The sequence below is a fragment of the Macrosteles quadrilineatus genome, unplaced genomic scaffold (assembly GCF_028750875.1).
Source record: "Macrosteles quadrilineatus isolate MER2022 unplaced genomic scaffold, UCM_ALF_1.0 Scaffold_8__2_contigs__length_117827958, whole genome shotgun sequence".
NCBI lineage: Eukaryota > Metazoa > Arthropoda > Insecta > Hemiptera > Cicadellidae > Macrosteles > Macrosteles quadrilineatus.
The window spans coordinates 95,679,174-95,705,484 of record NW_026542601.1 but is presented as its reverse complement, the minus strand read 5'-3'; the positions used below and the strand labels follow the sequence as shown (position 1 = coordinate 95,705,484).

The window sequence follows — 26,311 nt, the reverse complement described above, 5'->3', positions numbered from 1 at the left end:
GACATCCAAGGACGTCCAACATAAGGTCGATATCAACCAGATCTGCAGCCTGCACCCAGACATCCAAGGACGTCGAAGATAAGGTCGATATCAACCAGATCTGCAGCCTGTACCCAGACATCCAAGGACGTCGAAGATAAGGTCGATATCAACCAGATCTGCAGCCTGCACCCAGACATCCAAGGACGTCCAACATAAGGTCGATATCAACCAGATCTGCAGCCTGTACCCAGACATCCAAGGACGTCGAAGATAAGGTCGATATCAACCAGATCTGCAGCCTGCACCCAGACATCCAAGGACGTCCAACATAAGGTCGATATCAACCAGATCTGCAGCCTGCACCCAGACATCCAAAGACGTCCAAGATAAGGTCGATATCAACCAGATCTGTAGCCTGCACCCGGACATCCAAGGACGTCCAAGATAAGGTCGATATCAACCAGATCTGCAGCCTGCACCCAGACATCCAAGGACGTCCAAGATAAGGTCGATATCAACCAGATCTGCAGCCTGCACCCAGACATCCAAGGACGTCCAAGATACGGTCGATATCAACCAGATCTGCAGCCTGCACCCAGACATCCAAGGACGCCCAAGATACGGTCGATATCAACCAGATCTGCAGCCTGCACCCAGACATCCAAGGACGTTCAAGATAAGGTCGATATCAACCAGATCTGCAGCCTGCATCCAGACTTCCAAGGACGTCCAAGATAAGGTCGATATCAACCAGATCTGCAGCCTGCACCCAGACATCCATGGACGTCCAAGATAAGGTCGATATCAACCAGATCTGCAGCCTGCACCCAGACATCCAAGGACGTCCAAGATAAGGTCGATTTCAACCAGATCTGCAGACTGCACCCAGACATCCAAGGACGTCCAAGATAAGGACGATATGAGAAGGACGTTGGTATCAAGCATATCTGCAGCCTGTACCCAGACATCCAAGGACGTCCAAGATAAGGTCGATATCAACCAGATCTGCAGCCTGCACCCAGACATCCAAGGACGTCCAAGATAAGGTCGATATCAACCAGATCTGCAGCCTGCACCCAGACATCCAAGGACGTCCAAGATAAGGTCGATATCAACCAGATCTGCAGCCTGCACCCAGACATCCAAGGACGTCCAAGATAAGGTCGATTTCAACCAGATCTGCAGCCTGCACGTCGACAACCCGAGAAGTCCAGGATGAAAACGATATCAGATTGGACATTTGCGAGAACTGCAGCTTACATCCAGACATCCAGGGTGGCCAAGATAAGGCACCATGGAACGGACATTGAAATTGAACAGAAACGTAACCAGCGGGAAGACACCTCAGGTTTTCCAAGATAAGGAACAATATGAGATGGAACATATTAAGATTGATAAAAGAAGAACGTTTACATGAACGGGATCTGCTGCATGCTCTAAGACATCCAGGGAAGTCCAAGATAAGGACGATATGAGAAGGACGTTAATATCAACCAGATCTGCAGCCTGCACCAGACATCCAAGGACGTCCAAGATAAGGTCGATATCAACCAGATCTGCAGCCTGCACCCAGACATCCAAGGACGTCCAAGATACGGTCCATATCAACCAGATCTGCAGCCTGCACCCAGACATCCAAGGACGCCCAAGATACGGTCGATATCAACCAGATCTGCAGCCTGCACCCAGACATCCAAGGACGTTCAAGATAAGGTCGATATCAACCAGATCTGCAGCCTGCATCCAGACTTCCAAGGACGTCCAAGATAAGGTCGATATCAACCAGATCTGCAGCCTGCACCCAGACATCCATGGACGTCCAAGATAAGATCGATATCAACCAGATCTGCAGCCTGCACCCAGACATCCAAGGACGTCCAAGATAAGGTCGATTTCAACCAGATCTGCAGACTGCACCCAGACATCCAAGGACGTCCAAGATAAGGACGATATGAGAAGGACGTTGGTATCAAGCATATCTGCAGCCTGTACCCAGACATCCAAGGACGTCCAAGATAAGGTCGATATCAACCAGATCTGCAGCCTGCACCCAGACATCCAAGGACGTCCAAGATAAGGTCGATATCAACCAGATCTGCAGCCTGCACCCAGACATCCAAGGACGTCCAAGATAAGGTCGATTTCAACCAGATCTGCAGCCTGCACGTCGACAACCCGAGAAGTCCAGGATGAAAACGATATCAGATTGGACATTTGCGAGAACTGCAGCTTACATCCAGACATCCAGGGTGGCCAAGATAAGGCACCATGGAACGGACATTGAAATTGAACAGAAACGTAACCAGCGGGAAGACACCTCAGGTTTTCCAAGATAAGGAACAATATGAGATGGAACATATTAAGATTGATAAAAGAAGGACGTTTACATGAACGGGATCTGCTGCATGCTCTAAGACATCCAGGGAAGTCCAAGATAAGGACGATATGAGAAGGACGTTAATATCAACCAGATCTGCAGCCTGCACCAGACATCCAATGACGTCCAAGATAAGGGCAATATGAGAAGGACATTAATATCAACCAGATCTGCAGCCTGCACTCAGACATCCAATGACGTCCAAGATAAGGGCAATATGAGAAGGACGTTAATATCAACCAGATCTGCAGTCTGTACCCAGACATCCAATGACGTCCAAGATAAGGGCAATATGAGAAGGACGTTAATATCAACCAGATCTGCAGTCTGTACCCAGACATCCAAAGACGTCCAAGAAATGGTCGTTATGAGAAGGACGTTTATATCAACCAGATCTGCAGCCTGCACCCATACATCCAAAGACGTCTAAGATAAGGACGAAATGAGAAGGACGTTTATATCAACCTGATCTGCAGCCTGCAACCAGACAACCAAGGACGTCCAGGATAAGGACGACATGAGAAGGACGTTGGTATCAAGCAGATCTGCAACCTGTACTCAGACTTCCAAGGACGTCCAAGATGAGGACGATATAAGGACGTTGGTATCAAGCAGATCTGCAGCCTGTACCCAGACATCCAAGGACGTCCAAGATAAGGACGACATGAGAAGGACATTCGTATCAAGCAGATCTGCAGCCTGTACTCAGACTTCCAAGGACGTCCAAGATGAGGACGATATAAGAAGGACGTTGGTATCAAGCAGATCTGCAGCCTGTACCCAGACATCCAAGGACGTCCAAGATAAGGACGACATGAGAAGGACGTTGGTATCAAGCAGATCTGCAGCTTGTACTCAGACTTCCAAGGACGTCCAAGATAAGGACGATATGAGAAGGGCGTTGGTATCAAGCAGATCTGCAGCCTGAACCCAGACATCCAAGGACGTCCAAGATAAGGTCGATATCAACCAGATCTGCAGCCTGCACCCAGACATCCAAGGACGTCCAAGATAAGGTCGATATCAACCAGATCTGCAGCCTGCACCCAGACATCCAAGGACGTCCAAGATACGGTCGATATCAACCAGATCTGCAGCCTGCACCCAGACATCCAAGGACGTCCAAGATAAGGTCGATTTCAACCAGATCTGCAGACTGCACCCAGACATCCAAGGACGTCCAAGATAAGGACGATATCAACCAGATCTGCAGCCTGCACCCAGACATCCAAGGACGTCCAAGATAAGGTCGATTTCAACCAGATCTGCAGCCTGCACCCAGACATCCAAGGACGTCCAAGATAAGGTCGATATCAACCAGATCTGCAGCCTGCCCCAGACATCCAAGGACGTCCAAGATAAGGACGGTATGAGAATGACGTTAATATCAACCAGATCTGCAGCCTGCACCCAGACTTCCAAGGACGTCCAAGATAAGGTCGATATCAACCAGATCTGCAGCCTGCACCCAGACATCCAAGGACGTCCAAGATAAGGTCGATATCAACCAGATCTGCAGCCTGCCCCAGACATCCAAGGACGTCCAAGATAAGGACGGTATGAGAAGGACGTTAGTATCAACCAGATCTGCAGCCTGCACCCAGACATCCAAGGACGTCCAAGATAAGGTCGATATCAACCAGATCTGCAGCCTGCCCCAGACATCCAAGGACGTCCAAGATAAGGACGGTATGAGAAGGACGTTAATATCAACCAGATCTGCAGCCTGCCCCAGACATCCAAGGACGTCCAAAATAAGGACGGTATGAAAAGGACGTTAATATCAACCAGATCTGCAGCCTGCCCCAGACATCCAAGGACGTCTAAGATAAGGACGATATGAGAAGGACGTTAATATCAACCAGATCTGCTGCCTGTACCCAGACATCCAAGGACGTCCAAGATAAGGACGATATGAGAAGGACGTTAATATCAACCAGATCTGCAGCCTGTACCCAGATATCCAAGGACGTATAAGATACGGACGATATGAGAAGGACGTTAATATCAACCAGATCTGCAGCCTACCCCAGACATCCAAGGACGTCCAAGATAAGGACGATATGAGAAGGACGTTAATATCAACCAGATATGCAGCCTGCACCCAGACATCCGAGGACGTCTAAGATAAGGACGATATGAGAAGGACGTTTATATCAACCAGATCTGCTGCCTGTACCCAGACATCCAAGGACGTCTAAGATAAGGACGATATGAGAAGGACGTTTGTATCAACCAGATCTGCAGCCTGCCCCAGACATCCAAGGACGTCCAAGATAAGGACGATATGAGAACGACGTTAATATCAACCAGATCTGCAGCCTGCCCCAGACATCCAAGGACGTCCAAGATAAGGACGATATGAGAAGGACGTCTATATCAACCAGATCTGCAGCCTGCACCAGACATCCAAGGACGTCCAAGATAAGGACGATATGAGAAGGACGTCTATATCAACCAGATCTGCAGCCTGCACTCAGACACATTGTCTGAGACTTTCACTTCCCTTCGCTCTGTTCCCTTCACTTCGCTGACTTTCTATGAGTTGCATAACAAACTACCAACGACCCGACTCGGGGCAGATATAACGACCTCTCAAAGACACAAACGACCGATTTTATGACCAGCCACTGTCTAAAAATGGAGGTAAGAACGCTTTCAAACTTTTAATCGTTTACAAGGCGAGGATTTAGTTTTATTTAAACTGTTGGGAAAACACAGTTAGTTTTTCTTAGTAAAGTAAATATGTGAGTTCCATGCCACTACGTCATTTTATAGGTAGGAAATGGTAAACTGCGCTGGCCTCAGGGATTAGCCTATTGTAAGGTGTTCAACTGCACTAATTGGGAAGCAAAAATGGGCAGTTATTGAACAATCATCGTTGCAGCACTGAAAGCTTTTGGGAAGGACCATTAATTGACCCTTGTCAATTTCTTTGGCCGCCGGCGTAGTTTATATATCAGCCAGAAAATGGCTCAGTTTACACAGAGTACAGGGTACAGGGTAAAAAATATAATAACCTGAAAGAATTGTTTGCATTAATTTATCTAAAACATAGCTTGCTACTTGCTGATGATATTCAACAGTAGGTCAACATTATTCATAGTAGGCCGTCGCAAATCACGTACAGATCTCGAAGGGGCTTTAAAATTTCGCAATTGAGATGGCATGGTTATTAATACCACTAGTAAGATATGAATTCGTAGAATTACATCTCCTAACTTATAAGACTCCAAGTTAAACAGCCACGTTCTACACCTACGCAATCACAGACTCGTGTTTGGTTTGTTTCTTGCTACAAGCTTATCAGGCTCTGCGGACCTATGTCTTAGAAGCCTCATAGGGCCCATCGATTACTGCAATCTAATGATCATATTTAACATAACGCGACTATTAAATAACTGGTTGAATGAGCCACTCCAGATTTAGGGTGCGTTCACAAAGAAAGCTGGTTACAAGTAACTTACTCTCAGCGCTTGGAACAAGCGCTTGAGAATGCTGTTGTGTGTTCACAACAAACGCTTGCATTTCAAGCTCGGTGTAGTCTCAGCTGAAGCTCGGGTTGAGACAATATCTTCCTCAAGTGATGAAGAGTTATTTTTGATTGAAAATGTAGAATTAAAAATTCGTAGAAGGAAAGTAGGTGTTCATGCAATTAACCGCGGAAGAGGTAGGTTCGGTGAACACCACCATCTATTTCCTCAATGAAATTGGATAAAGTGAGGTTTTTTCTTATATGAGAATAGAGTGAACCACGTTTAATTACATCCTCAATAAAATTGAATGGGTTTTAGTGAAGTTTTGGGGAAATTGGGAAGCAACCTATCCATGCACCAGAACGAATTTTGGACCAATAATAAAACCTAAAAAATATTCGAAGGGAGTTTTAAACACCCTATGTAGGTAGCTGATCAATTATGATGCAAATATTATTGTGAGAATATACAAATGTTTTATTTTTGTATGTAAATAAAGTAAAAGTATACAAGTTTCATCTATAAAAAATCCAACACTTAATTAATATATTGAATTAAATGTGTTTGCCTATAATTTTAATACATATATGTTATATTTGTCCTATTGGTTACGTTATTAAACATTCTAGGGGAAAACCACAATACGTGGGTAATATATTTTGTGATATTGGAAGCTCTAAATACTTGAGCTATCAACTCATTGACATCCATACTGCACTGTTAGTAGTTTGTAACTGACTGGTTCGGCCAACAAGCGCCGGAAAACAAGTACGAAACGTTCTTGCGTGCTTGTCAGAGCTTGTAACAAGCGCTTGCTAGCCGGCACAAGCTTTGTCTGTGAACACACACGCTTGATACTATGTTGACTTTTCTTACGCCGGTTCAAGCTTGCAAGCGCTTGCGAACAAGTGCTTGTAACCAGCTTTCTTTGTGAACGCACCCTTTAGCTTCTATCAAAAATATGTTTATCCTTAGTACCTTAGTTTATAAAACCAAATGGTGACATCAAATGAAAATCAGCACACTATGTCGGTACCACAACTACGTTTATTTTTAATCTAAAACTGGCTACAGATATATCATGGGAGTGGAATCTATAATAATACAAAAGTCCCTAAAAATTGTAGAAGTTAAAAAAAACAACATTTTGTAAGTAGTTTACTAATCTAGGTTATTGAATATTAAAAACACCTTAGTTGAGATCTATGTTTTATGAGCACTTTCACATATACATCGAGCACAGTAGTAACTTGATATTACTCTGTGTCGCCGACCCGCGGCCGCACCTCCAAGGCTGACCGCTGCTCTCAGTTTGAAAGGTCACGTGACTAATGCTCCAGACAAGACTCGCCTTTTGTCTGGAAATCGAATTTTATTTCACGCCATTCGTTCAGAATTTAATGTTGTTTCACTCGTCGTTATGAAAGATGAATTTGCATGTACGGTACACTGGTTTAAATGATTATTTATTTATAGAAAAATGTGACCTGAAATCATAATTTATCACACAAGCACATATATTTGTTTTATAAATGAACCTATCAATCCGTATGTTCAAGACCCAAAAAAGAATTGTACCGGTACTTCAACTATAGCAATCATGACAAAAATTACAATCACAAATCCTAAGTAATCATTTCGCATTCGGCAATGATTTGATCGGGGCACCGGTCACAGTTTGTACGGTGTAAAACAATATTCTACCCCTATTTATAAATAGGCATTGATTATGTGCCACTCAAAGTACAGAAACCATGAATCGCCCAATTATGACGCCTTCAACATATTCCAAAAGTTTGTTCAAGTGTTGAGCAAATACAATGTCCATCAAGAATGCAACATCGGTTATGTGTGATATAGTAACAACAGGTGTGTGTGAAACAATAGGATTTTCATAACATTTATTATGTTAAATAATTGTCAAGGTCCCTAAGAAATAGCGAAAATATAATTCACACTATTTCCTTATACAAACGGGGATTATTGCTATACTATCAAGACGTTCACTGTAAGTAAAACAAATTAAAAAATAAATGCGTGGAACAACTAACGAGTGAGACATTGTGATAAACTTGTTGAAACTTCATATTGAAGTAATTGTGGTAATTTGGAGAGGTTCTCACGAAAACTCGATATGATTTTCGATTAAGTAAAAACATAAACATAGTCGTGTTGTATAGCTCAGTTAAATTCATCCGCCCTCGAAACTTCGTAGGAAGGTCGCAGTTGGTTTTTGTAATCACAGTTATAACAACAACAAATAAATCCCAAAAATATCCAGTTTGCTTATTATCAAACATGTCTCGATCTCTGGATCGATGGCAAGGCCCAAACTATTACTAGAGACGGCTATGCCTAAACTCAATGCTATCCGATGCGTTTGGGGGCTGAATGCAACCATATCCCATTCTGGAGACTATCGAAGAAAAAGGACTGCCATCCAATCTATTTTATGTATTACTAGCAACCACCAAAAACATAGATGTCAAAAATCTGAAACGAAGATAGGATCACGAATTTAAAAGAAACCCCTTCAATTCAATTGCAATGTTATAGCCTACTGGAATACAGACTTCTAAAGCACCCTACATTTTCTGTCTATCCTCGAAAAAGTGAGGTAACATTACTTTTGGGATATTTAAATTCGTTTGACACAATATATTCAATAATCAATCAGTACTAGTAATTCGTTTTACAATTTATCTCCAGAGAGTATCAATTTTCAGGGTAACAGCTAAGGGTACTGACAAATATTCCCTTTTTATAATTCACAGATACATTTATTACTAACTGAGGCAGCTTTCCCAAATCTAGTGTTAGTATTCAAATGTGCGGAATTTCTTGTCTCGTTCACAGGAGCGCCGAGACTGCCAGGTAGGCTCAAAAGTCACAAGTTCAAGGTCAGCTGATGCAAGATCAAGATTTGATTTAGATAAGTTCATGATTGAACTCTCACATACTGTATTATGGGCAAGCCAGGTGAACTTCGTGCAAACACAGGATAAAATTTTGTGAAATAGTTATTTGAGTAACTAGTTTGCACTCCTGTTATACATTAAGTAATATTTTTCTTACAGTTACTACAACGCATAGAAATAATTAGTCTTCCTAACACTAAACAACATGATGTTTTAGGTTAGGTTAAATCCAAGCGTTGAACGAAAAGGGAAACGCACCAGCTGATCGTAGTCGTAGTATCTCTTGTGTTGCCAACTTATTTTCAAACGTACACCTATAAATTACGTGCCTAATAGCACACTGTTTTTTGTTGCTTGGTTGGAATACTAGAATGCGGCAAAAGTAGCTACGTAAATGCTGTAAGTATAGCTACTTTGCGTGCTAGGAAGTCCAAGTGCAAGGAAGTCCACTTTTTCAGGTAACTGTAGGAAAAGGAATTTTTTCGTTTGATCATATGTAAAAAAGAGCTATCCCCACTAAGTGCCTGGGAAGCCGAGTGGCCAAATGCCTCTAAAGGTGACCGGATCAATACTGAGATAAGCTTCTTGATTGTTTGACACTGGACCCAGCTGTTCTTCATCTTCGGGCGTTTAATAAATGGTCCTGGCTAATGAAACGGATGTACAGTAACAAAGGCATCTCCCTCCATTCTACACTTATCCCTCACTCATATTCGTGTCCAAGTACGCACCTATCTCCCCCAACTCAATAGATAATAATGGTAAAGTTCGAAGTAAAATCAGCCAAAACCGTAACCAATACAGTACTTTATCCTACTTCAAATGTTCAAACCCCTCTCACGCCAAAAGGGACCAGGCGGCTGTAAAACTCAAATTTTCTCTTGAGATCTACGTCCTAATGATACGAATATATTTGGTGGAAGGTGGAACCTTTCAAGAGACACGACTGTTTAGTGTCAACGCTCTAGACAGTCTCTAGGCCGATGGCCCACCAAGGTCGTTCCTGTTGGACTCAGGCCAAGCGACCAACATTGGGACACGGATGTTCGCTCTCTGGCATGCACCAAGCATAGTACGCCCTCCGCTACTATTCTATTCTGAAACACGAGTCTAAAACTGTCCCGATACAAACTCAACCTAGGATAGTCTCTTTTAACAAAATCGGAAGTGTTTGATGTGGAAAATGTGCTCGCGATTTAAACAATTCTAGTTGAGTTTTCCCCAGGTTAAAAACTTTGAACTAAAACGAGGGAAACTTTCTGACACAGACAAACTGTTTCTTTTACTGTAAAGATAGGACTCATCCCAATGATCGTGGACATCCCAGATGTATCCAGTAAGATACAATTTTTTATTTCAAAGTAAGAATAAGTTCTCCGTTGCCTGTACATTAGACGGATACTCTAACATTATTGCTGTGAACTGATTGTAGCTTAATGTGAAGTCCTCAGTTATGAATCCCATAGTCTTCGATCGAAGGCTTAACCTGTTCGGGGATGCGGAATACTATCCCCCAGAAAACTACCCCCCAGGTGAAACGTGACGTCACAAAATTTGCCAACTAACCAATATGGAAGCCGTTTCCGCGACTGGAATACTACCCCCCCCCCCCTAGACAAATCATGCTATTTAATTTTAATTTTAATTCGAGTAATTCCATTGGATAATAGAAAAGTCATGTTGTGAATATAAAACAGAATTTCGAAATGTTACAGCAAGTTTGGTTGGTTAGGTTAGGTTAGATTAGAACTGTTTGACAACTAAATTTGAGTGTCCGTGACTGGAAAACTGCCCCCCGGTCTCTGACGTCAATATGACGTAGGAACCTGTTTGGGGGGGTAGTTTTCCGGGGGGCAGTCTTCCGGTGACCCGTCGAATCTTTGACTGAGGATATACTAACGCAAATGAGAACTAAATATAGGCCTAGTAAATCTAGTGAACACCACGAATTCAGTACCTCAAAGCCAGTTGTGGTTAGTAAAACCATTAGTATATTAGGGAAAGAACTAAATAAAACGTAGTCATTTGGGTGATAAAGTTATGGTATCGAGATTTTTCAACCCTTTTCGCAGGTCCCAGTACGGGGTTCCACTCTTAACTCACACAACCTTTTAAAATTTAAAGAGAATGTTCCATACAGAGTTCCCCGAGGACTGTAGCAAGCATCCTGTTCTACGTTGGGTGACTCATACGTCCGAGCGATAACTAAATCCAGAGGGTTACCTCTGGTACCGATGGTAACCTACCCTAGGCTAAAGAATGAGTGAAGGAACATTACCGTAGTCGTAGAGAGGAGGACACAGGTCAGGACTACCCTGACCCGGGTATTGTTGGTAGTCAGGTGGGTAATAGTCGTAGTACATGGTCTCGTTGGTAGGCTCTAGAGCCTGCTGTCCACCTGCTACCATGGTCTCTATCATCACTCACTGCACACACATCACTACCTGAAACATAAACACCATAGGTTAGAGCACTCCTAGATTTGACATGTAGGATAAGTAGCAAAAGAGTTTATATTGAACGTGGTTATCCTGAAAAGAAAGTATTCAGACATGAGTTATTTTAGTCAATTTCGTCGTTTTGCACACCAGGCGAGTGTGACGGAGGTACTTTAATTTTTGTATACATTCGACGAAAGTTTGTACAGTAGAATGTGAAATACACTATTTATAGAGATGCTTAATTATGAAAAGTATCGACAGGATTTGTACGGTGGATTAGGAACGAAACGTTTTTTTATTTGCGAAGGCTAGGAATCTATACATCATACAGTCTAGTATAGGTTAATGATCTCTACATTTTCATACTGCGTTGAAAAAACAAATGTACGTTGGACTGCGGGGACAGACTTCTTAGGATAAAGATCACTACCCTACCAGACTCCGTAGGCTAATAAACTTAACGAATTTAGCATATGAAGGCTAAGAATCTCTACGTTATAGGACTAAGTAGGATAATTTGTCCGTTATCATACTACACAAGCTAAGGAACTCAGGTTATCATACTGTGCATGCTAATAAATTCTACTTTATTAGACCGTACAGACTTTGTAATTCTACCTTATCAGACTGAATAGGCGAAGAAACTCTACGTTATCAAACTACGTAGGACTTTTTCAGACTTCGTAGGCTAAGAAACTCTACGTCGTCAACTTATGTAAAGTAAGAAAATCTACGAGATCAGTTTGCGCAGGCTAGGATATCTACTATATCAGGCTGCGTAAGCTATGAAACTCTACGTTGTTGTACTGCGCAGACTGAAGGAGAGGTCGCCGGATGATCGTCGTGAGAGGGTCGATGATTCTGTGACCTTTCACGATGTAAAGATGCCACCCATCAACTTCCTCGTTAGCAATCATCGATTTGGCAAACAGGAAGAAAAATTGCTCAAGCGTTTCATAACCTACAGCTACGTACGCTACGCCAGTCTCTAGGTTCTTGTCGTGATCAAATAAAGCATAGCAAGCTCGATACGATTCAAACATTTTATAGCGAATATACTGCACAACATATTGTTTACGTACCCCTCCGATAACCGTTGGGTTATTCTCTAAGAGGAAAATTGTAAACCCTCGTATTCCTGTTTTTCCCTGTTCACAAAGTGGAGGAAGTCTTAGAATATGAGGCTGAAGGCATTTCGCCTGGAAACCGGTCAAACAGGACGCCAGCTGGAATCACGTCGGCGAACGTATTCTCATATTAGGTCCAGAGACGGTAAATTTCTACGAACAAAAGGGTGACAATGGTGAAACTGGATAAAATACAAATCAACAACATCCAATTGACTCAATATAATTGACTACTGTATATAAATCCTTCAATAAATTACTCCTCACGGAAAACTGTTGATAAGTTAGTTATTTGAATTCAACATTCAACTCTGAACTGAGATTTCCACAGCGATGCCGTTCCTATAGAAGTGTCGCTGTCGCCTCTCCTAGACTGAGTCATTCCCATTGTCCGGGTCGCGGCCTTGGGGCAGGAATGTCGACGCTATACAGTTGGCTTTGGCAACGGACACTCCGCGGAGGCCGTGGAGAGTTCAAGAGTATCAGTGATGTTGTTACAGACGTCTTTGCGTTTGGAACATCTAATAGAAGGTGATGAACAGCAAATTATTCTGGGCAATATGACATGTATAACATTTATAGTTGCGAGTGTTATTTTAAACTAACATTTAACAGGGTTATCGGAACGGTGAGAAAAAAAATTTGATATCAGTATTGACAAGTTAAGGGCTGTAATTCCAGCTGGATTTCGTACAGTTTTAAATTTAGAATTAGCCGGTAGTACCACCACTGTCCTTATAATATTGACTGATTAATATGGGAAACGTAACAATTTATTGTCCCTGCAACAACTAGCTAAGTTACCTATAGCTTCCCAGTACAAAGATTTTTTCATCAACTTAAAAAGAAACATAGAGATAGGTAAATGAATAACTGATTGATATCGAAGAGTAAGTATTTGAGTTAAAACTAAAACAATTGGAAAACTACTAGCATCTTCTGTTTAAGTTACCACCATTGAAATATTTTTTAAACCATTGTACGACACACAGCTTTGATGGGAGTAGGGAGCATTTGATTTTATCGCAAAAGGAAAGAAACATCTCTATCCGTCTCTCGTTTCTTCAAAACACAATTATAACCAAGTATAGTGTTCTAGTATCCGTGATTAAAACTGTACACAAATCACTGATTTACATCTACGACGAGCTTAACAAATTTTTACGATAATATTGTATTTTGTATCCAAAATAATAAATATATGTGCTATATCAATTTTAGAAGCTGTGAAATGCGCAGTATCGGCAAAGTGCGGGTCTTAAATGGTCACAACGTCCTTTGGTTCTATTAAATTTGCATATCCAAAACTTAAGATAAAAATCCGATCTCTTGGTTGACGTTTCGCACCGACCCCGTGGGAATGAGGGAGAGAGAGAGATAGAGAGAGAGAGAGCCGCTATAGATACAGCATAGTGCAGATGTGGAGGGGAGCTCCGTTATATCCACATTCCACTTGTGTGACGTCACACAACGAGCCGCACCGCCACACCTCGCCACTCACCACCCCTGTCGCAGCAAACCTGCTAAATGTATATATAAGCTTTAAGTAAGTTCCAGCGTATCCATGACTACAACTAACTGACAACCACTCATGTTTGTAGGAGATTACTCTAGGGGTGCTCTCCAACGTAAGACTATTTCCGCTCGACCTAGAACTCTGCCCTAGGGGCTTTCAAAAGTCTGAGGTGGGATTAGATACTCAGTTACTTGCCAAGCAACCAGAAGTCGCCACTCTTAGAAAATCCACATGTTTTTGATAGTTCGAAACTGGAAACAGTTGCCTTTAATCAGGTTTCAAAATCGTCCTCTGTCTATCATTCATTGAACACTTGTTACTCGTATCTCACCCTTCACTCAATACACATCTTGGTGTGTCAGCATAGTAAGTAGCGCATACAAAGATGAAACAAATTATGATTATCTTGCCACAAATAAAGAAGGGGTCCGGAAAAGTAGCAACATTTATTATCATGTATACAAAAATAAAACAGTCTATGAAATTAAAGAGAACCAGGACCTTAATTCTGAATATTTGTTTATCATTTGTAATGAATGTAATGCAGTACGAAGACATAACGGTAACTTTTTTAACATTTCAAAAACGTTGGCGGTAATCGTATTGACATTTCGATCTTAACTAATTACAGATACTAAAAACTGCTCACAACACAAATAAATAAAAACCACAAAATATGAAATATATCTTTTGTAAATAAGAACTACTGTACAATAAAAAGGTATGGGATTGTAATTAATAGAAGTTTTCATTCATCTTTCGATAGCATACACACCATCGTGTTGACAAGCTCCTTGTTTACAATTAATTGAAGCAATAATTCTTTCATTCCCATCTTTTATTTAAAGTAGATAACGTTTATTGGAATTGATAACATGTGCACGTCTTGTGCATTTCAAAAATACATAAAACATTTTCCAATTTCGCATAAAAATTGAAAGGATTGTTTTGGCCCTGGCCCTGTTCCTTTTGTCCACTAAAAATCTATGATGCTATTAGTAACTACAAAACAATTTCCTTAACGATATGCAATAGGAATTAGCTCACTGAGCGGATTTAAATTCGCCGAGTCCGTTTCCGGTCTGATTTGCGTTGGTGTCGGTGACTGTACAACAATGCACGAACAACGGATAAGTATTCGGCCTACTTACGGTAGGATACGACGCAATAATACGCCAGTCAGCGACGCGCAACTGCGTAGTGCGTATTGCGTCGTTGAAATGGCGAGGGAAAACAAGTTAGAGGAATGTGTTGTGAGTTTCACCATTAACTTTTGTATCCTTGAATAGGTTGGTAATTGGTATGGCAACGGCAACGAAAATATACTACTGTACCAGCAAACCTATAGACTACGCATATAAAAATATGGGCTTATCCCAACTCCGCGCAGTGGTCACTTCGGATCCCTCGCGGCACATGTCCAACTCCGCGTGCAGTGTTTCCATTCGCGGGATTATTATCCCGAAAACGGGATTTTTAGACCTTGAGCGGGATTAAAACGGGATGCGGGATAAAACGGGATTTTCGGCTGTGACGACAATCTTTATTTTTTTCTACTCAATTTTAGAGAAAAACTAACTCAAATTGTTTAAATACTGTAGAAAAATATAATAGTGATGTTTAAACAACTTATAAAAATGATACGTAAAGTTAAATACTAGGAATTGTACAAAAAAAATCATGCGGGATAAAACGGGATTTTTCACCGATTTAAAAGCAGGATAAAACGGGATTTCTCGACCCAGTAAGCGGGATTATTTTTTTGGTCGTGTGGAAACACTGTCCGCGTGGTGGTCAATTTTGGCTCTCACAGCCTTGACGGCTGTGAGTTTGTTTTTTAAGTTTGAATTTGTTATAAATGAATATCATTTAGAACTGTACGAAACCCCAGTAACTAATAAAATAAAGTTAATTAGTACAAAAGAGAATACTGTACTTATGTTTCATTTGAATTTAACTATCATTACCTAACCTAACCTAACATGTCCGAGATCACAAGTGTTAAAGATTGATGGGTAGCTTAGAGATTAGATGTGGCCAGCGCGCGGAATTGGACTAAACACTAAAAGCGACCACCGCGCGGAGTTGGACTAAACACTAAAAGTGACTAACGCGCGGAGTTGGACTAAACACTAAAATTGACTACCGCGCGGAGTTGGACTAAACACTAAAATTGACTACCGCGCGGAGTTGGACTAAATACTAAAAAGTGACCACCGCGTTGAGTTGGACTGGACCATTGAGTATAAGTTTATACTCAATGACTGGACCCTTCAGGGACTATAAAACTTTTCCTCATCTTAAATCTGACCCCCACGCGGAGTTGGGCTATCCCCAAAAAATATACGTACCAGTTACGAAGTACAGTAACAAAATATCGCAATAACAGATACACGATCCGTAAACAAAAAACATCAGGTACACAAGGTCATGAACCCCAGGGGGGTAGTATAAAATGTCGGCTGATTAGACAATTTTCATCTCTAGTAATTTGAGATTCTATTATAAGACGTACACAAGCCATGAAACTAAGCCTCATTGCAACACAACAACGCAATCCCGACTTTAGCCTTAACCTTTAGCGCAACAGCTACACCGGACTTGTAAATGAAGGATGAAGGCTACTGAAGGCGAAGGCTGGATGACTCATTCGTACAACGGAAGTTGTCACGCCTTCATTCCTCGCTCGGCGCCGGGGCAGTGTTGCCAATCAAGGGAAAAGAAAATTACCTATTTGGGTATTAAAATGATCGCCCTTTCAAGTTGTATCGATATTGTTAATGTGTAGCCGGACTTTGTGTCCCTGCAACTTCTCTACAGAAATACAGTTCTAGCCTTTCTCATGTTTGATTGTGATGCTATATTGCTATACTGTATACAGGCTATTAGAGCAATTAACAGAACTAATCACTTCTGTTAAGATTTTGAATAGTTATGATATCAAAATCAAACCACTTCCATATGAAGGGTGCTTTTGGAGTCGAGATGGCGGTCATTAACTACAGTGAAGACGTAATAATGTCTACAGTTTCATCGTTTTACATTTTTTTAAGTTATATATTTGGGGTTTCGAAATTTTTATACCAACCAAAGAGCAAGAGCAATCATAAATTGAAGTTGTATAATTTACAAAACACATAACATCCGCGTCACTACACAACGTCAAACCCACTTTGACCTATGCAATACCGAGAACAAAGGCCACGAAACACGGGGAAAGGCTAAATGTCAAATGTTTGAGGTTTGCTCCACTTGTCTAGAGTGATTTGAAGCTACATGGCGATATTGGACGCCCACCCTTGTACGTCGTCACTTCGTCCACCCTCACACCCAAGGGTGGTCAGTACACCCACACCCACACCCACCTTGATGCAATGATGTACACCTACGATTGGTAGTAATTGATCAACTCGCTAATCAGAGATTCTAACAAAGGTCTCTAAAAAAATCTTCTTCAAACTAGTTAATAGACACTAGTTCATTTTCGTCTGGGTTTTCTGTTGGGAATGTTTAATTCGACCATTTAATCAGTTTAAGATTTTTTAAATATCCGACAAATCTATATGCATAAATGTTGTTTTAGTTATTAGGTTATTTTTTAATGGGTGGTTATTTGTTCGACGCTATCACATGTGTTAATTTCTCGTACCGGTAGTCTAAAATCCTACTTAGATTGTTGAATTTTTTCTGGTTTATTTGAAGTCTTACAACCCTGTGTTAAGTTACTCCAATTATTAATCTTAGGTGATATGTAAAATTAATCTAGTGTTCGGTTTTTATATATTATATTTATATTGCAAGATGAAGATTATCTTGTGATTCCAAGTCGTCCTCTATATCCCCATGGTTTATATATTGCGGGCTATGAAAGTATAAAATGTTAGTCATTGAATAAAATAATATATAACAATGACAATAGAGGCCTATTAAGCTTGTAGAAGAAAGGATTTAAAATTCTAAAAAATATAGAAAAAATATAATATCATTTGTACGGTATTGATAAAAATGTGTGAATTATTAGACTATACAATTTGTTTTCTTACTTACGCTCTTTGCATATATTTGTTTTACTACTGTATGTGGTGTTTACGTGAATAGCAATAAAACCCCCGTTGTTATGGTTTACTTTTTAACTGTCGTTCGTCTTCAGCTCCCTCTACATCAACTCTACATTCACCGTCACAAATTTAATGGTACAGTACTTACGAATGTATTTATTTTTTCAAATGCATCACTTCTTTTTCCTTTCCCGTTCTTCAGTTTTTTTATAAATAACGTTTCACGATACATACTAATGTACTGACCAACCCGGTCCTTTATGGGTGTTACGAACCAGAAAACTAAAATTTAAGTTTCCCCCGCGAAGCGTATTTTTAAAACTCGAAATCACACAATTTAAAAAATGCTAATTAACTTAATAGAATCTCATACAATAGGCGATACTGGGTAAAAACTAATTCTAATCCAACCAACCTTCTAACTAATCTTCATATTAATTATTCGAGGTAAAACAAACGATTATTTTAGACAATATAATTTATAACAATAACTAGTCCAATCATATAAGGAATTTCCCGGGAAAAAATTCCCGAACATTTTTTCTCAGTGGTTTCTTATGTATTTTTTGACGCTGAATCCGATTTTAAACTTTGCCACCTCGCCAGAGGTGAGCTAACTTCAGAAATCGCAAAAAACTAATAAACTACTGTACTTTTTTTTTACTTTTTTGCATATAACTCACAAACGGAGTATTTTTTTGCAATAACTGGCATTTACTAAATTAAAGTACACTAAATTCCCTACAATATACGTATAATAACTTTATTTATACGTTGTTCCAAACTGACGCTAGAGCGCGCTCAAAAATCATCATTTTCTTTTACTATTGGAAAACGTAGAAAACACCATTATAAATCCTTGGATTAGACACCCAACGAACTGATGAATACTGATTATTTTATAATTATATGGTACCATTAGGTCACATTTAGTGGTAAAAAAATGTAAGTGATGTTTATAGTCGGTAACCATAGCAATAAATAAATAACGAAACAAATTTTCAATTTAAACTAGAGGACCCATGCTGCTCCGCAGCGTTAAAATAAATATAATATCCGAGAAATAATCAAATTTATAATTTTTGATCGAACAATACAATATCTTAATTGCTTAAATAAAAGAAAGTTCTTAGACCAAAATATATACAGTACGATTATATAATTACAACTGGTGAAATACATCTTAAATTGATGTAAGAATTCGAAAATAATCAAATTATGTTTTTAGTGGAGTAAAACAGTAGGTAAATACTATATACCGATGCATGATGTGAAATTTTTGCGTGCATGGCATCAATTTGTGACCTAAATCATTAAAATCAGTCAGGTAGAAGAGCCAAACGAACTCGGAAAAGAGAAACCAAATTTAACTTTTAGAAATACATGGAGAGCAAATTTCTTTTACATATAAGCCGAGTGGGATTATAGATAAATATATGCCGGTGCTTGATGGCAAATCTGTGCGTGCATACCTTCAATTTGAGATCTAAATCATGTTAATCGGTCGGGTAGAAGAGCCAAACGTAGTCGGAAAAGAAAAACCATGTTTTTTTATAACCTTTTATACCACCTTTGCAAATTATTATTATAAATCAATGTGTCAATTATAACTATAGTTTAATATGCTGGGGCTGCAGTATAGATACCATTTTCCCTATATGTGTACATTATATAGATAGTATCTTTATAAAATGTACACACTATATACAGAAAATATACAGAGATGTTGACTGAAATGCTATAGACGAGCTTCTTTTATTAAATTAACATGTACAACTATAACTTTTATTTTCCTATTTTCTCCTCACTTGTCATCTTTATTTTCTTGACTGGCTAGGGGTCCTCGGATGTGGGCTGAGCTTTGAGATGGATGTTCTGTAGAAGGACCTGGGATGTTGTCCACCAAGAGTCTCTCCCCTGCCTCGGTAATTTCGTTTGTTGTTGAATTGGGATTAGAAAACCGGCAATGATAGGTATAGAGGTCGTTAGTCTTATAACTGTCTTATGACTCGACGTCCGCTCTATTCCAACAAGGTAAAGTAAAGGCACTGAAGACAGTAAAGGAAATAAAGACGGCAAGTGAGGTGAAAATAGGAAAATAAAAGCTATGGTTGTACATGTTAATTTAATAAATAGAAGCTCATCTACAGCATTTCAATCAACACCCCCTGTATATTTTCTGTATATAGTGTGTCCATTTATAATTATACTATCTAGATATAATGTACATATATGGAGAAAATGGTATCTATACTGCAGCCCCAGCACATTAAACTATATTTTTAATCGACCCTATGATTTATAATTATAATTTTCAAATGTATTTAAATTGAAAATTGTTTTCTTATTTTTTATGCTATGGTTACCGACTATAAACTTCACTTACATTTTTTTACCACTAAATGTGACCTAATGATACCATATAGTTATAAAACATTCAAAATTCATAAAATAGAGCTCGTTGGGTGACTAATCCAAGGATTTATAATGGTGTTTCCTACCTTTTCCAATAGGTAAAAGAAAATGATGAATTTGAGCGCGCTCTAGCGTCAGTTTGGAAAATCGTAGAAATAAAGTTATTATACGTATATTGTAGGGAATTTAGTGTACTTTAATTTAGTAAATGCCAGTTATTGCAAAAAAATACTCCGTTTGTGAGTTATATGCAAAAAAAGTAAAACAAAGTACAGTATTTTATTAGTTTTTTGCGATTTCTGAAGTTAGCTCACCTCTGGCGAGGTGGCAAAGTTTAAAATCGGGTTCAGCGTCAAAAAATACAAAAGAAACCACTGAGAAAAAAACTTCGGGAATTTTTTCCTGAAAACGTCATCTTTTTTCCTCATATGCTTGGACTAAACCTCTCGAGGTCTTCCTCATATAAAATCAGCGACACTTTCTAAACAATCATCACGCACGGTTTTTGTAATCTAGACGTCATTTCAATCGGGTGCAGCAGGGTTGCACACAGTGGCGAGGAGAGGGGAAAGGGGAAAGTCTCGTCTCATCGATTGGCAACACTACAGACAGTTCCAGAACAGCTGATGATTGACATAGCGCAAGATGCAACTCACAGCTGTGGGGAACAAATGGAGTCTGTCAAACATAATACCACAGACAATGGAATAAAGTATTATATTGTCTGTGATAATACATTTAAGCAGAGATAAAACATTCTCCCTTGTGTTGGTTGGTTTAAGATTTAAATCTGTGAAAAACATCATGATTCATGATCTACTTTAATTTATTTATTAAATAAAATCATTATCTACTTAATTGTCTTATATTCATCAATTAAGCCTTTGATATTTTAGTCACACACACAAATTTTGAATTTCGGACAAGACAATGTTAAGATAAACAATAAAACTACCAAATTCATTGACAAATGAGTGGCGTTTTAAGAACCAAAATGTATGCACATACACAGCAAAATATGTGTTACGACCAAATGCTGCAAAGTTTACTCAACAAAAAATGCTCTCAAAGCAATACTCAGAAGTTATACTGTATTTTATGGAATCAAAATGCTCGCTTTGCATTCTTTTAGGACAGGTAATAAAAGCCATAATTTCTTAAAGATTTTGCTTCAGAACAATCTTTCTGTAGTATAACACTGAGTATGCCTAACTGTGGAGAAAATGATAGACATCTCCATGAAGACAACATAGGGGTGACACAATTCTTGTAAGACAACAAACAAAAGCCATAATTTGCTGCATATTTTGCTTCTCACAGAACGGACACTGGTCAGTGGTCACTGGCCAGTAGAGAGGGTGAGGAGGTGTAGGCGGAGGGCAAGGTCGAGTCGTATTTGCAGCAGGAAATTAGAGACTTCCGGTCTGATAAGACGAGAGATTCATTCCAGGCCATCCTTGTCAACGTCGCCACGTGCTGACTGCTCGCCTGATATCATACTGAGGAGTCAGGAGTTGAAGTTTGATTGTGGGCGATTCAGAAGGCTTAACATACATATCAGCTGTTCTATAATTCCAAAAAGGAACGGAAAAACTTTTTCCTACAGTTTTTTCCTGACAAAGTGGGCTTCATTGCACTGACACATTGATTGTACAGGAACTTGCTAATTGCTGCATTTACTTACTTTTCACTCCAGTATTCCAACCAAACAACACAAAAGAGCGTGCTTGGCACGTAATCCGTACGTACGCTTGGAAATTAGATTGGCAATACAAGATACTGCGACTACAATCAGCTAGTCCAGCGTTTCCCATTTCGTTCAACGCTTGGATTTAACCTAACCTAAAAACGTGTTGTATAGTGTTTGAAAGACTAGTTTTGTATATGCTTCATAGAAACTGTAGGATGAATATAATGTGTAACGCTAGTGCAAAGTGCACTCTAGTTACACAAAAATAACTATTGAATAAGTTTTCTTTCTGGGTTTCATTATAATCACGCTGGCGTAAATAATCATATCATTTTATTTGATTGAACGAGGTTTTAAACGACTGAAATAACAAGAAACAAATTGTAAACCAAACACGACCTCTACAGGGCACCGGACAGAATTAACAATAAAATTGGCTTCAGCTGTTCCATAAGGAAGAGAAATCTACTAAGGGAGTATGTTTTATCCATGGTAATAGCTTTGTAATAGTTAATAGATTGAAAGCATTCTGTATGGGAACTGATATTACTGTAATGCCCTAAAAATAATTACCTATATTTCTAGTTTAAAGCAATAGACCTTTTTGATAGCTTTACCAATGATCACAACAGTTACAACATATCCTTGAAGGAATATCTTCTCTATGCGAATTTTTAGCTCTCACTTTCCAGTGAAACATTAAAAAAAATTATCGCTTCACTGTTATACGCTGCATTTCTTATTCATCGATGAATTTGCGTCTTGACATAAATAAGTAAGTGACGAAAAACTATTACGAGGAGTTTAAAGTTTAAAGTTTCTCTGGCAATTTACAAGTTCAATTACATTAAATAAAAGGGCGAAGCGATTACGGTGAATCAATGAGGAGGTTATCGGTTTTGCCAGTTATCGTGTCATAGCAATGGCACATATAATTTAATTCCTGGTAAAAACCAAATGTTAATAAATCTACAGTAATAATGATATATTCATAAAATTGTTGTTAGTAATAATTAAACTAATGTTAATTCTTTACACTTACAGGTTTGCGTTTCTACATACCTGTAGGAGTATTGTCGCGAAAAAAATTCCGTTTGGAAACAATTAAGTTTAGTTCAGTGATACATATACATTTCTACCATGGCTAATACATAAAATTAAATTCTATTGATAAATTCTAAACCATTCTGGGTCACTAAGACCCAGAGATATCATGCGTGAGATATATAAGGAAGTATTCGGTCTATACTATTTATAAATCGAGTTAATACTTAATTTATACATGACTTGTTCTGAGTGTAGTTTTGCTGGGTTGTATGAAGTAGCTTTACATTTCGTTAGACTTTTAAACAAATATTGAGATTTTCTTGAAACACAGTTATTTGTGTTATCCTGTGCCATATTTTTCAAATATAGCTTTCGATAGAGTTGCTTACAGTATGATGCGCAAAAAAGCAATCGCTCTTCAAGAAGACTCTTAAAGAAATAGTCTCTTAGATAACAGCATTTTTCTTCACCGATTGACTTAACTGTCTAACAATTAAAAACACATTTAGTCCAGTCAATCTGTTCCTAAAATAGGCCGATAGACAAAAAAAATACTAACAGGCTGGATTTTTTCCCATCGACTACTACCATGTAGACAAGTATCCAGCCAAAAGTCCCCACCCCTAGCCCTCTTGCTTTTTTCCCTAGAGCCCGCCAAAGTTTTTAAGGGCGGATTCTTGCAGTACTTTATAAAATCGCTTATATTTCAGTAACTATTTCAGATAGACCTTACATCTTGTTGTTTTTAGATCCCTAAAATTACGGTCTAAGAACATGATATGTAGGTTTTGTGATTAGTTTACTAGTTTAATAGTTATTTCTATCTTTAATAATAAAAATGCGTAATTTTTCTATCTCATTTAGAATATTTGCGCATATTATTTTAAAACAAGGCTCCAGTAATTATCATTAATAAAGAGGTTTCAAGTAAATATTTTCTCCTGTTTATAAGGTTTAAAATGATATATGACTTGTCATATTTCGCTCGTATTGTTCCCTGTGACTTAACATTTGAAGTATAGTGTGCACCGGCTGCCGCGACCGCGCGCCGAGGGTCGTACCAACGCGACGACCGACGCGACGACTACGATACTGCTCGGGACTAGGCACGCCTGCGTTCACTTTACATATAAATATTTATTGCTCTAGGGCAACTTATTTTTAAATACTACCTCTTTCATCAATTTGTATTATTTACAATTTAACAATCCTGGAACAAGACCAAGGATACAAGAAACATTCCAAGAAATAAGTAAACAATAAGGAACAAAAATAAATTATTATTTACCTAGTTTTAACAATTGATATTGGAGAACAAAACAACTTGTATAGAAAAAACATGTAATATTCATTTTTAATGAATATAGATCTAAGGTATGCACCAAGGTCAGCTCTAGTGAAGAGCTCTCTCGATCTTGTGACAGAAGGAACATGAAAGCCCTGTTTGCACTTATAGTTGCCAATTCCTACGGGCTTGCTTATGCTGTATCTTCCAGGTCCACTTCTATTATTGCACTGTTCGAACATTGTCCTGCACATACTCCACACATTTCTGTACAATATAAAGAAGCCTTGAAGCAGCTGCAGTTGTTTCTACAAGATTTCTTGCAATTGCAAGAAATGAGGTTAAAAACGTCCTCAGGTGCTGGAGGTTGGTTGGAGTGGATTGGAAAGAGCGTCCCATTTTGATTCCAAAAATCGGTTAATTTAAAATTCCCATGTTATTCTTATGGAGAATAAGTAAACTGTTGGAGTTTGCTTGTTTGTGAACATTTTTTGATCAAATTTGGAAAATGCATTCATTTCATACTAAACTACGGTATTGACATTTTACAAAAAAACACACCTTTTTACCCTCCCTGTTGCAGCATACCCAAGTACTCGTTAAACTAATTCTATTTAAATAGGGAATAAACGTGACATTTTTAAGGAGACATTTTAGTGTAAATCCAATCAGGCAAATGGAAATTCGCTTAGTCTGCAGGTTTGCTGCGGCGGGGGTATTTATTTTACTAATAGGTCACACAAAAGGGGAAAACATAAGGATTTATAAAACATAAGGCTTGTTAATATTATTATCACAGTTGTGTACACTGTTTATGTTTATTTACATAAGTTAAATTTGTGTTCACATTTAAAATTTATATTATTTTTGTATTATAATATAATAAGTTATTATTTACCACACATATACTATGCAGTATTTACTCGCCTCGATGCTTTATATGCAATTACTAATTAATTTAGTTATATTAGTTTCTTTTTAATTTTTCTAATTAATTAATATGAGAAATTAAAATATGTTTGTTTTTAAGTGATATGAAGATCGTTTAAAAAAATAAATCATCTATTATGTGAACGGAGGCATGCCTAGTCCCGAGCCCTTGTCGGTGTCACGTCGCGGCGCAAGCGGGCGGGACGGGGCGCGCGTTCACGGCAGTCGGCGGTGCTTCCTATACTTCAAATGGGTAATTAAAGGGCATAGTAAGTGCTAGTTATGCTAAGTTATATATCATTTTAAAGCTTATTAAATTAAGAATATGTTGAAATAAAAAATCTTTACAAATGATTATTATTGGAGCTATATCTCTTAAATATTCGGAATAAAATGGAAACATTTGGTTTTTTCTAGCATTAAAGATGGAAATAACTATTAAACTAGTAAACTAATCACAAAACCTACATATCATGTTCTTAGACCGTAATTTTAGGGATCTAAAAACAACAAGATCTAAGGTCTATCTGAAATAGTTACTGAAATATAAGCGATTTTATAAAGTACTGCATTTATCCACCCTTAAAAAATTTGGAGGGCTCTAGGGAAAAAAGCAAGAGGGGTGGGGGTGGGGACTTTTGGCTGGAGACTTGTCTACATGGTAGTAGTCGATGGGAAAAAATCCAGCCTGTTAGTATTTTTTTTGTCTAAAAACCCCAGATTGACTGGACTAATTAGCAAAAAAAAGAGACCTTCCTACAATTAATAAATTTTACATTCTGGAAGAATTCATAAAAAAACGCAAAGAAATTGTCTTAGGAAGCCCGCACCCATACTCCGGTAAAAGGGTAAAAGTCAGCACGGAGCGGAGAGCAGACGACGCAACACAGCTGTTCACGGTAACCTAGTAACCAGCTGATCTTACAGGGGTGCCAATCGATGCGACGAGACATTCCCTCCTCCCTCCCACCCCCGTGTTGCGTGCTGCGTACGCACTAACCTCCCCTGTACTTAGGTTAGCGTAAACGTAGATATGGGATCGTTATTTG

At 39.0% G+C, this 26,311-nt stretch overlaps 1 protein-coding gene across 2 annotated transcripts in view; it reads right to left on the bottom strand.

The window, feature by feature from the left end:
• LOC129000737 (fibronectin type-III domain-containing protein 3a) overlaps positions 1-26,311 on the bottom strand; it is a 115,157-nt gene that overhangs the window by 28,404 nt on the left and 60,442 nt on the right. The window contains exon 2 of one of the 2 annotated variants that reach the window (XM_054427711.1): positions 11,032-11,197. The exons of the other annotated variant lie outside the window; for it this stretch is intronic. Within the exon in view, the coding sequence (XP_054283686.1) occupies positions 11,032-11,173 (142 nt within the window). The 5' untranslated portion in view covers positions 11,174-11,197. The remainder of the gene's footprint in view (positions 1-11,031; positions 11,198-26,311) is intronic. 2 annotated transcript variants of the gene reach the window in all.